The 13,726-nt window shown below is 36.3% G+C and overlaps 1 protein-coding gene across 1 annotated transcript in view; it reads right to left on the bottom strand.

Annotated features, from left to right (window-relative positions):
* PTPRN2 (protein tyrosine phosphatase receptor type N2) overlaps window positions 1–13,726 on the bottom strand; it is a gene marked incomplete at its 5' end in the record, with an annotated part of 1,499,790 nt that overhangs the window by 745,997 nt on the left and 740,067 nt on the right. Inside the window, one exon of the mRNA XM_078149736.1 lies at window positions 7,085–7,164. Within this exon, the coding sequence (XP_078005862.1) occupies window positions 7,085–7,164 (80 nt within the window). The remainder of the gene's footprint in view (window positions 1–7,084; window positions 7,165–13,726) is intronic.

Raw genomic sequence — 13,726 nt, 5'->3', positions numbered from 1 at the left:
CTGGAGTCCTAAGAGATTAAATGCCATGGGGTACATAGTAACTACATGATGAAGAAGAAATTTGAATTCAGGTCTCTCTTTAAGTGTAGCATTTTATCTACCACTTCAGGAATTACTTAGAAATCCCTATGCTAAAAAAAATAACAATCAATGGCCATAAGTTTCTTTCCTGGTCTATAATAGTTGCAAGGGAATTCCAACATACAGTAATAGTCTCCATATTCTCATGTGGAAAGATTTAGAGTCAAAGGAACTGGACTCAAAAACTGGTTCTGCTAGTAATTATCACAGTAAGCTTCACAGGCAGCCATGTGGCACAGTAGATACAGCATTGGATCTGGAATCGTGAAGATCTGAGTTCAAATTCAGCCTCAGCCTTACTATCTTTGTGATCCTGGGGTAGTCACTCAATCTCTGATTGTCTCAGTTTCCTCAACTTTAAAATGGAGATAATAGCACCTCACAAGTGCCTCATAAGATTCTAATCAAGATCAAATGAGATATCTATAAAAGGCCTCAGCAGAGTGTCTAGCACAGAGAAGGTACTATATAAAAGTTTATTCCCTTCCCCTTATCTGTCATTTTATGTCTCTTGGTTTTAACTTCCTCATTAGTAAAATGAAGGCATTGAACTAGATGACATCTAAGTTTCCTTTTTTGATCCTATGATTATATCTGGAAGTTATTCTAAGTGTCCTAAATCACATATTTAGTGACTTTTAGGCATCTTATAAAAAAAGACTTTTGGGGGGAAGAAGGGAATGGGAAGAGGGCAACTATTACAATAACAGGCTAACATTTTCCTCATCACATTCTTATACTGTCAGTACATTCCACTTAAACGGTTTATGCTTCAAAGCTAGGAGGAAAAGTTAAACTATTAAAGTGAGGAAGAGGCCTTAGGGAGGTATCCAGACCATGGTTCTCTGGACATAGGTAAAATGTCTGAAAAACGCAGAGAATTTTCTAATGCATCAAGGTGAGGTTCTCCTCTTAGAAACGTGTGGTGATGCTGGAGAAACCCAAAAGTGAGAATTTAGAAATGTAATCAGCTGGCCCATAACCCATCTGAATAGATGAAAAAAATCATGAAAAGTTGTCTTCTACTTGGGAAGGGTTCGTTACTTGGAATTCAGTGTGGCACATCTTTGTGAATGAAAGGGAAGAGTGGAAAGCCAGGGAAGAAAATGACCATCCAAACAGCCAAGTATAAGAAGCTCATATTGGAAAAGGCTTGGCTAGATTACACCAAGATCAAAGATGGAGGGACAATTACATAATGATAGGCTCTATCACCTGCTGAAGAGGTAGGAAATGAACCCAACAAGTCACCAAATAGATGCTAAGTGCTGAAAATGCAAGACGTGGAACTCAAGTTTTGTATTCAGCCTGATGTTAGGAGAGAAGGGCAGCAAGATCTGCAGGAACAGGATTGTTTCAGGGTTGGGGATGAACAACAGGTGCCAGCTATTTGTGCTACAACAAAGAGAGTGGGGGAGGGGGAGGTGCCTAAGGCACAGTGCTAAGCATTATGCTAAGTGTCTCGCAAATATTATCATCGAACCTTCACAACAGCTCTAGGAGTTAGATGTAGTTGTTATCCTCATTTTACAAATGAGGAAACTGAGGCAGACAGTGGCTAAGGGACTTCCCCAGGGTCACACAGCTAGTATGTGTCTGAGACTGGATTTGAACTCAGGTCTTCCTGATTCCAAGGTCCAGCACTCTATCCACTGAGCCACCTAGGCTCACAGGTATCTTAACATATGAAATTTTGAATATATACCATACATATATAGAGATTTAGATGTAATATATAATATAATGCATTTATGCAGAAAGGAAGAATGTTACAGCTGATTTGGTGTGCTATTTGTACCTCAAAATAACATTAGAATGAAAAAGAAAGTTCCAAATATATCAATTTCAGTTCTGTTCAATTTGACTAGATTCCTTGACAGCAAAGATTAAAAGCTATCTCTGGCATTAATACTAAATGCATATGCAATACAGTAAATGTTTCTTTGTGTTATTAAGCAATGTCCATTTATTCTTTGATATTCTCTAATACCTTATGCTCAAATCCAAGGTCATAAATTAGGCAGAATGCCCCGACAAGAATTGTCTGGCATAACGAAGAGATTCTGTTTCATTATAAAATACTGCATTTGTCATTCAAGACAAATACTAAATGATATTTGAAGAGAGTTTATATGGTATTAAACATATGGCTAGTCTTAGAAGTTTAGTGCCTTTTTATGTGAAATTAGCACAAAAAAAATTGCACTTTTAATGCCATAGCTAGAGTACTAGTCTCCCTTCATTACCAATAACAAAAGATATCCCCAGCATAGGGCCCATTAAGCCCCTTGGGGTGATCCAACTGTAAACATTTCAGAAGGATTTAAAACAGCTTAAACATACGGGAAAAGCATAATCTCAGAAGTAATTTCTATATAAGGGTCTATTAATTTTTTTAAATAACCCTGATAACATTTACAGACAATACCAGTACATTCCATCTAAAGTGTGTCTGTTCTGTTGATAACCCATACAACGGTTAAGGTACAGCTACCCTACCTCAAGCTTTACCTAGTCTTCCGAGGCTGAAAATAACAGTTCTTTCTAGCTTAATTTACTTCCTTACCAACAGAGTGATGAAGTCTGCCTCCCATTGGGATAACCCACCATTTAATGAAAGGCACATTGTTTTCTTTCATGTTGTCAAAAACTGTCCCCAAAGAGATTCTGCACTGGCCTAGGAAGATAGTATTCTATCTTTATAGTTAGAAGATTAAATCCTTTAATTCAACAAGCATTTAGTAAAGATCAACTGTGTGCAGGACACTGTGCAAGATTCTGGGGGATACGTCATTTTTAAAAAGCCCCCCTCTTTTGGGGGTGGGTGGCAGGAGGTAGGAGGACACAGTACACACACAGATATGTAAATTTCAGGTGAAATATGTGCAAAGCAGAGATATGGACCTATACCAAAGACTAAAGAAAACTTTGAAGACAGAGAAATCAGCTGAGGGGATTAAAGGAAGACTTCGTTGAGAAGATGGTATCGGAACTGATCCTTGAAAGAAAAGAAAAATTACGAAAGGTGACATTGAGGAAGGCTTGCACTCCAGGCATAAAATAAGATCTGGGTGAATACCGGAGGTGGGAAGTTAAATTTGAGGCTCAGTTAACATTTGTTGAGAGTATCAAATGAGATAATGATTTGTAAAGCATTTAGCAAAGTGCCTGGCACATAGTGAGTGCTTTATGAATGTTGTTGTTGTCATTGTTGTTGGTTTTATTCAAGATTGCCTGGAACATACAGTGCACAATGGGCAGTAGTATAAAGGAAGGAAGGAAAAGCAGGCTGTGGCCAGATTATGGAGGGCTTTGCATTATATTTAGAAGATACTAGGAAATCTCTGAAGGTTTTTAAGTAGGGAAATAATATGAAGACATAATGAAGGGAGACACTGCGATTCAGCAGTAGCAATGCCAAATTTGTAGTTTGAAGTTCAGGGTTCAAATCCTAGCTCTGACCTTTAATAATCTTGGTGACCTTAGGCTTTTCTCTTAGCCTCTCAGTTTACTCATGGTAAAATAAAGGATAGTAAGATCATGGAATAGGAGATGGGAGCTGGCCTCAGGGTCAGAAAGATCTGTGTTCAAGTCTTGCCTCTGAAACGTGCTGTCTGTGTGATCCTGGGCAAATCACATGCCTTATCACTGCCCCAAGGACTCTAACATGTATATTGTAGAGTAGATGTTCATCTGAATCAGCAGAGGGGGAATCTTCTCACAAGTTCCTTCCATCACTAAATCTGTAATCCTAAGATTATGTCATGGCAGCTAGGTGGCACAGTAAATAGAGTGCCAGGCCTAGAGTCAAGAAGATTCATCTTTCTGAGTTCAAATCCAGCCTCAGACACTTATTTTCTGTGTGATCCTGGGCAAGTCCCTTAACCCTGTTTGCCTCAGTTTCCTCATCCACAAAATGAGTTGGAGAAGGAAATGGCAAACTACTCCAAGATCTCTGTCAAGAAAATCCCAAATGGGGTCATGAAGAGTTAGTAATGACTGAAAAATAACAAGATTACATTGATACTTCTGTACAGAATGGAGTAGAGAGGTGATAAACTGGAAGCAAAGAAACAGATTTGGAAGCTCTTAGGATGGGAGACCTTCTGAACTAGAATAGCAACGGTGTGAATAGGCAGAAGAGAACAGATGCAAGGGATGTTTCAGGGATAGAATTAATAGGACTTGGTTAATCACTAGATGGAGGTAAGGGAAGAGGAAGAATCAAAGATGACTGGGTGTCTGGGAGAATAGTAGTGTCATCCAAAAAAATGCAGCTGAGAGCTTGTCATAATTCATGACTGTACAGCACAAGAAACTGTTGTGTTTATATTATATTTAATATAACTTGTTAAAAAACAATATCAAAAGATATCGATTTTTTTGAGAATTACATTTCTTAAATTTCCTAATTGTATAAATCTGTAAGTGCGTTTTATATCTATTATTCTAACTTTGCACATATTAAAAAAAAAACCCAACACACATACTAGAGACATCAATGAACATTAATGGACTAATACAGTGGCTCATTAATGCTTAGAAAGCTATTGATATGAGGTCGAAACATGATGCATGTTTGACATCATTCTTTCTTTGTTCTAGGCTTTTAATGTTCTTCCTTAAATGGCTCTACAATGAAATAAAACTCCCCAAAAAGTCACTGAGAGTGGGCGCAGAATCATAACAAGAGAAACACTATTTCATTTTTATCTGTAAGTCATAACGAGAGAGGAGAAGGAAGGAAGGGGAAGGGAATAAGCATTTATATTGGGTCTACTATACGCTAGGTCTGTGTAAATGCTTTACAAATATATGATCTCATTTGATCCTCATAACAATCTGAAAAGTAGGTGCTGTTATTATCTACATTTTACCAGCAAATAGAGGTTAAGTTACTTGCCCAGGTTCGTATAGCTAGCAAGTCTCTGAGACTTTATTTGAACTCAGATCTTCTTGACTTTAGACCCAGGGCTCTATCCATTGGAACACCTTGAAGTCAGGGAGACTAAATTCAAAGCTGGGGCAGCTAGGTGACATGGTAGATAAAGTGCCAGGTCTGGAGTCAGGAAGACTCATCTTCCTGAGTTCAAACCTGGCCTCAGACATTTACTAGCTGTGTGACCCCGGGCAAGTCATTCAACCTCATTTGTCTCAGTTTCCTCATCTGTAAAACGATCTGGAGAAGGAAATGGCAAATTGCTCGAGTATCTTTGACAAGAAAACTACAAATGAAGTCACAAAGAGTAAGACATGACTGAAAAACGACTAAGAAACAACAATAAAATCCAAAGCTAAATTCCCAGTACTCTGGTGAATTATCCCTTTGTGAGCAATTGTGAATGCATTTCTGAAATCAGCAGATTGCTAACTAATTCTGTTCCTTAGAAAAAGACAACTGCGACAACAAACAATTCATAGATGATGACTGAAATTGACCAATCTGTATGATAGATGAAGGAAAAAGAAAGAATGCAGTCCAGTAATATTTATAAAAGTAACAAACAGAAGTGATCAATGCAGAACTCCTTTCAGGGAGCAAAGAGATTTCAGGAATGGTTTATTTCCTTCTTATGAGCTGGATTGCTTTAATATTACATACCAGATACTATGTCATGTTACATATACCCTAACACATGGCTCAAAACCTTAGCAGTGATGATTTTCTCAGCTGAGAGACTGATGTCTGAAATTCTAACTTGAATAATAGCTATGAAATTATCTGGCTAATGGTGTGTGTGTGTGTGAGAGAGAGAATTTTATCTTACCAACATACATTTCCTGAATCATCACCTTCTGTCTCAAAAATCATTGTGATCAGAAGATGGGAATTCCTAAGAGCATGTAGGGACAGCATTAAAAGACTAGAAATTCAGTGGCCATCACAGTACTTCATACCAGTGTTTTAGCCATTTGTAAAGATTCATTACTATGTTGGTTGTGTTTGTTGACTGAATTTGAGTGTCTGACTTCAAAAATTTTACTGTGAAAATAGAACAAGGCCTTCATTATCCAGGATACAAGAAAACAGAACCCTCATTTAAAATAACTCCTGTTTAGGGAAATAACTAAATAAAAACAAAATAAATTCATTTGACAGACTTAGTAAACAGCTTTATGTGGTGCCTAGAATTTTATGCAAGGCACAACCACAATGTAATCCTAACGATCCAAGCCCTTGAATGGACCTCAGTCATCAAATATTTAGTTATGCACACAATATTCTACTTACTAAGGCAGGAAAAAGGACAGGATATTTTGTAAAGATTTCCAACAACGAAGGTTGAAACAAAAAGGCATGTTTAATTAAAAATTAATCTGGAATCCAAATTAATCCCAACACACTATTCCCTAAGAATTCCACTAATGGTAATATTTCTGTATCTTCAATGAGAAGGCACTGAATATATAATAACTAGAGTAAACCCAAAGTCACATCAGAGAGTAAATACAACTCCATGATGAAGTGGACCACAACAATAGTCTCCTTGCTGTGGTCCATACAGTGAAACCATTTACTTATGGATACTGACTATGTTTATCTTAAGTCTTCCAGATCATAGAACATGCCTATATAACAGATGGATAAAAGAAAGCCGCTTTTTCTTCCTGTCTTGTCCAGAACAAATGGTCTCAACATAAGTCCACATTCATTTGTTAACACCAGGGTTACCAAGGATGCCAAATCCTTGCTTTTAAAAAGCTTGTCTTTTTCTCCCTCACACAGAACAGCTCTGTGGTCTTTTCTCTTCTATCTGAGGCCATGTCCACATTTCTCTGTTTAATCCAGTCCCTGTGCAAACAATGAAGTCTCTGGCAGTTTTAATTGACTCAGGGATGTTACACTTCAATTTGCCCTCAGTGCCACTAACCCTTCAACTGTCTCCTTCATTAAATGTCAATCTGCCCAAGGAAAGTGTGCCTTTTCTATGGGGCCTGTTTTTATGGCTCACCATTCTCTCCACTGGCGCATGTGTTTTTAAGTGCATCAAAATGGCCTTACCTGCTGCCTTTGCAACATCTGCAGTTGTCATGTTTTGGAAACTGGAACTCACTTTGAAGGTCACTGCTGGTCCCAGCACACTGAAAGAGATCATTTAAAACAAAAAGTTCATCATTGAGCCCTCTAACGTAATGTTCCTTTCCTATGAAAGCCAGATGAAAAACATTGACATATTAAGTGGAAAGCATCCAAGGCCACTGCTAGACCCCCCAATTTGACCTCCCCTGGGTTTTGTATTTCATAGGCAGCATTATTCTTTGGTCCCCTCTTCAAGTAATTCAATCGATGTGCTTTCCTTTACAAAGCACATGCTTCAGTGCTCTTATCTTTTAAAAAAATATTCAAATCAACCCCAGTAACCCAATAATACCAAGCAAATGTTCATGCAAGATTGAGGGGGAAATTGTCACAGAAAGAGATTTCAGCTTTTAAATTCCCAAGGGATTATGATAAACAACTGGACCCTTAAAAAAATCAACAACAGAAAAGAATATGTACCAGAAGTCATTAGGACTTTTACATAGAGTGAAGAGAACAAACAGGCAGAATGAATCCTAGACAGAAATGACCAAATAGGTATGAATTACCTAAACATCATGTTGAACACTGACTTCTCTAGGTCATTTTGTGCCAGGATCCCACATACTTTAGAAACAAATATCATAGAATGCTATGTTATCCCAAATTAGAGGCCACTAGGGATTCAGGACCAATCTTTAATGAAAAATAGACCAGCAATAAAGGACCTGAATCTTCTTTTTGAGGAGGGTTATTTAGTTTCCCTGATTGAAAACATACAGATTCCTAGCTTTATAGGTTAACTTGTGATGGAGAAATATGTCTGTAATCAATCAAAGAACTGAGCAACTCTATAGAGAAAACCTCTTACAAGTCAATTGTGGCCTACTGATGTAGGTGTAGATCACTTACCATTGTCATGCTTCCATTGTCAATTCCCACCAATAGCATTGTGTCCCGTCTTCAATTGGCATATAGCCCTGTCATAATACTAAGAGAGAGCAGTTCCCCAACTGGGAAAAGCTTGGGGACTCCTTCCTTAGAACATATGCATTGCCATATTGGGTGAAACCCATAGCCTATCAAGCTCATACTTTGCTTCAAACTATGGTACCTAGGGACATGGGGGCAAAAGTAGTAGCTATTCCCTATGCCATCATCCTCAATATATAGGATCAACCAATTCATCCACAAGCATTTATTAGACTTTGCTTATATGTACTAAGCACTGGGAAAAGGCAAAAGGCTTGCCCTTCAAAGACATCACACTTTACGTGGGGGAGACAACATGTAAATAAATACATAGATTCATACAAGATAGATACAGAAAAGAAACATTACAGAAAGGTAATATTAGAGGGAAGAATCTAGGAGATGGGTAGACTAGGAAAGAGCTCATAAGAAGGTGTTGTGTCAGCAGAATCTTGAAGGAATCCAGGTATTCTAAGAGGCAGAGGTAAGGAAAGAGAGCTTTCCAGGCATTGAGGACAGTCAATGAAAAAAGCACAGAAATAGGAGGTGGAGGGTCACCTATGGACGGAGGAATAACAAATAAACCAGTAGACCTGTGTCATAGAATGGGTGAAAGGGAGTAGAGTTCAAGAAAAGTGGAATGTTAGGAAGGAGACCTACTAGAATATAATAAATACAAGTAGCCATCACTAGGACAGGGGCAGTGAGGGAGAGAAGGAAAAAAAAGGAAAAAAAAAAGAAATCTGTGTGATAACTTTGTTGTATATTTGCAGGGAACAACATGTTTTATACAGTAGATTCGCAGTTTCGTGTGCAATCATCCTTTGTATTAAGCTGTGTTATGAAAATGTTTGTTTTGTTCATGAACTGAAAATAAAATAAATTTAAAAATACATATGTACAAGGATGGTATATTCAGACTTATAATTTAGAAAAATCGCTTTGGAAGCATTGGGTTAAAAGATTTAGAATTCAAATGGATCCTAAACTTCTTAGTCCAGCTATCTCGTTTTATAAGAGAGGAAATACAGCCCCCAAAGGGGATGATCACATAGGTATAATCAAATTTATGGCCAGGTCCTCTCAATTAAAATCTGCCTCACTACACGAGACTGTGCCTCAAGCATTCCTAACTTCCCATAAGAACTCACTAATGACTTATCGTGATAAATTTACGTAAATTCTCTCTAATCATCTTTTCTTTTTTTAATTTCAAATAATGTCCTTTCTACTAGCTTTTCCTCTTCTTTTTCTTCTTAAGATGGAAAATTTGAAGGATATACTTACAACTGAATTCAATCCAATTCACCAATATTAATTAAGGACTTACTATGCGTAGAGCACTGTGCTAAGTTGTGTGTGGAGATAAAATATGAATACTAAGCTCATGGAGGTTATCATCAAGTAAAGGAAAAAAATAAACCTACCCTGTAGATTTAGTAAAACTATATTCTATAGTTTAAAAATAAACTACAGAAATAAAAAAAAATCAAAAGATGGAAAAGGAAGGGTTATATGAGGTCTAAGGGTGGTAGGGAAATGACCAGATGATAGGGGAAGAGAGAAGAAATGGGAAACCCCTTGTATCTCCTGATGAAGTTCAGCACATGAAAGCCCACAGTACTATTTAGTTAGTTGCCTAAGTCCAAAGTCTGCCTTTACAGGTACACTGTTGTTGAACCATCCCATTATCAGACTCTACTATACCAGTAGCTGGTATATATCACCCATATATTACTTTTTCTCAGCACTTTTGCTCTGTGACTTGTAAAATCAACTTCCTAAAGGAAATGCAAAAAAAAACAACAAATACATTCTTTGAGTAATGATAATTAAAAGGGCAATAGTAATTCAAAACTGCATATATAATTTGGCAACTGACTAATATTTCAATTTTCAATTCCATTTAGTTCAGTAAACATTTATTAAGCACCTACTATGTGTCAGGCACTATGCTAAACATGGGGGATACAAAAAGAGGCAAAGAACGATCTCTGTCATCAAGGAGCTTGAAATCTAATGGGAAAGACAGCATACAAACAAATATACACAAAGCAAGCTTTATCAAGGATAAAAAGGGGAAAAAATAGTTTCTCTATTAAAATAACAGAATCTTAGAGAAAGAAAGGACCTCAGAAATTATTTATTGCAACTCCAATCCAAAGCATCCTTCCCTATCTATGACATTCCAGGCAAACTTGAAAACCTCAATTCTAAAATTGTTTCTTGATTTCCTATGATTTAGGATAACAGAAATAAAGCTAGAAGGGACCTTTGAGGCCATATGTTCCAAACCCATTTTTACAAATGAAGAAACTGAGGCTAGACTGAAGAGATTAAGTGACTTGCCCAAGGTTACTCAGATAGTGAGCAACAGAGGTGGTATTTGACCACAGGACCTCTGACTCTAGAATTAGTTCTTCCATAGCATCATTTGATGCTACTCCCCTAGAGTACTCTGCCATTCATACAGCTTCAGTCACCAACCTTATCCCTAAAACTTTAATGGCTTTCTCTAATCTTCTCTAACTTTCAACATCTTCCCAAATCTGGTTCCATCATTCCTAAAATAACTTATTGTGAAATATTCACCAATCAACAAATCACAATCCAGTCAGTCAGTGGTCGATGAGTCTCTTCACTGTGCAATGAATATATCACCCTCTTTTCTGCTTTAGTTAAGTTTGCTTGTGATAGTCAACAGCTAGCTTCAATAAGCACTTATTACTTAGTATTTTCAAGTCGCTGTCCAAAGTACTAGAGATACAAAGAATAGCAAAAACCTCCTACTGGAATGTTCTGCCTTCTCTTCTCTAATTACTTAAATCCTACTCATCTGCTAGATGACTAGCATTGCCACACAGTCCAAATTACCTCAAAACTTATCACTTTACTTTTACTTTTAACAAACAAGTCTGGAAATTGTTGAGTTGTTCAGTTAGTTGTAGTTGCATCCTCAGAGTTGTTGAATTGCAGAAAGCACCTTAAAAATAATTGTTGTTTTTGTAACTGTGCAAGAATCTGTTCTTTTTAAAGTTTTGCTAACGTCTTGTTTTTTCATCACATATGCTTTTGAAAATACTTCTCTTCCTTCCCCACCCTTCCTGTCTTCTCTTATTACAAAGATAAAAAGAAAGAAAACAAGTGACATGCTATACCATGAGTAAGGAACCTGCAGCCTTGAGGCCACATGCAGCCTTCCAGGTCCCCAAGTGTGGACCTTTGACTGAATCCAAACTTCACAGAACAAATCCAGGATTTGCTGCAGGCTCCCCACCCTTGTATACCATATCACTGCTACCACCTCACATTCCTGGATTTTGCAAAGAAAACCTCCCATTCCTGCCCAGGAATGGAGAATGATATACTTTCTCATCTCTTCTCCAGGCCAAAATTTGTCATCATAATTATCTCATTTAATTCATTTTATTATTTTTTCTGCTTACATTGTTGAATCAGTGTATATGGTTTTCCTAATTTTGATTAGTTTGCTCTGTATCAATTCGTATGCATTCTCATGTTTACCTGAATACCCCATATTCATTGTTTCTTACAGAACAATAACACTTCATTATATTCAGGTACCACAATTTATCTAATCAATCCTCACTGCCTTCAAGAGATCTTAATTTTCCCAGTTGTTAGTGTCCATCCATCATAATAACTTTGCATCCATTTTGTATATATCTATATTTTCTTTTCTGTGAATTTACATATCTCCTAGGACAATACAAGTTCCTTGAGGTTAGGGACTCTCTCACTTCTATAGTTATGTCCTCAGTGCCTCGCACAGTGCCTGGCACATATTGCCAACATGCAATAAATGTTTATTGATTGCTAGATTAATTAAATTGATCAGTACTCATTTTATTTTTTAGTTCCTTGCTGTTACAAAAAGTGTTATTATTTTGGTGTATATTGAACATTTATTTCTTTCTTTAACCTCCTACTACCTGAATATATTGATATTTTAGTCATTTTTCTCTTTTAAAAATTCCAAATTTTTTTCAGTAAGGTTTGACTAATTCATGGAGCAACTAGTTGTCAGAGAAGATAGAGTGCTGAACTTGGAGTCAGGAAGAGTCATCTTCCCAAGTTCAAATCTGGCCTCAGACACTTATAAGCTGTGTGATCCAGGGCAAGTTATTTAATCCTATCTGCCTAAGTTTCTGTTTACAGATGTTTCTCATCTGTAAAATGAGCTAGAGAAAGAAACAGCAAACCACTCTAGATTCTTGCCAAGAAAACCCCAAATGAGATCACAAAGAGTCAGACACTACCTAAATGATGAAACAACAACAAAATAGAGTCATTCACCATTCCACCAACAATGTATGAGTGTAACAATTTTCCCATAGCCCCTCCAACACTATTTCTTTTTTCCCCCCACCTTTTCCAATATGCTGGAAGTGTCCTGAAATCTAAGAGTTGTTTTTAATTTGTATTGCTGTTACGATTAGTGATTTGGAACAATTTTTCACATGTGTTAACAGTTTGAAATTTTTCTTTCATAAACTCTTAGATCATATATTCTGAACCATTTATTTATTATGGAAAGGCTCATATATGTGTGCTTATTCCACATACATATATACACACACATGTTTTCAAACCATTACAAGAAATATTTATGCAAAAATGGTTTCCCAATTAGCTGTTTACTTTTTTATCCTAGCTTTTATGCATATGAAAGCTTCTCCATTTCATGTAACTAAATTTTATGTTGTATATCTTTTGATGTCCTCCCTTCATTTTTATTAGGATTCTTCCCCCAGGAATTTTTGCAAAAGTGCCATTCATTTCCTTTCAATTCTTTTTTAATGATAAGACCTTTTATATTTAGGTCAAAGATTTGAAAATTATTGTAGTATTAGGTATGAGATGTTAGTTTAAACCTATTTTTTTAACCAAACTTCATTCTAAATTTCTCAGTAGTTCTTGTTCAAAAGGGAGTTTTTCTGAAATAGTTTATGTCCTTGGTTTTACTGGGTTACTGAGTTCAACGGTGTCTAATTCTTATCTATCTAGTCTGTTCCGTTGATCTTTTTAATTATTATGAAATAATTTTGATAAGTACTGCTTTATCAAAGAGTCTGAGGACTGGAAATTTTAATACTCCTCTTCATACCTACTTTTTTCTCCATTACTTCCCTTGATTCTGGACTTTTTGTTCCTCCACATGAATGATTATGAGTCCATCTGGTTCTATAGTATATCTTTTTCTTAGTTTGATTTGCATAGCACTAAATCTGTAAGTTTCTTTAGGGTACTATAGTAGTTTAAATTATATCAGTATACCTGAACCTTAAAAAATAAATATCTCTCCAATTAAGTATGCCTTTATTTATATAAGGAAGAGTTTATAACATCATTTACAATCTCTTTAATATATCTTAGAAAATTGACTCATAGGCATTTTCTTAATTTCATAGTTATTTTGAAGCAAAGTTCTCTTGATGTTCTCTCTTGCTGTCATTTATTACAGCTAGATACAAATGGTAATAATTTCCTAGATTTAATTTGTATCATTATATTTAACTTAAGCTATTACATTTCTCAATTAATTTCTTTGCTAATTCTTTAGAGTTTTCTATGCCACCTACAAATTCAACTAACTTTGTTTCATATTAGACAATTTTATACTTTTAATTT

The sequence above is a fragment of the Phascolarctos cinereus genome, unplaced genomic scaffold, assembly GCF_003287225.1.
Source record: "Phascolarctos cinereus isolate Bilbo 61053 unplaced genomic scaffold, phaCin_HiC Scaffold_1;HRSCAF=81, whole genome shotgun sequence".
NCBI classification, from domain to species: Eukaryota; Metazoa; Chordata; class Mammalia; order Diprotodontia; family Phascolarctidae; genus Phascolarctos; species Phascolarctos cinereus.
Note: the sequence above shows the minus strand (reverse complement) of the source record. Positions and strands in the feature narration are given on the sequence as shown.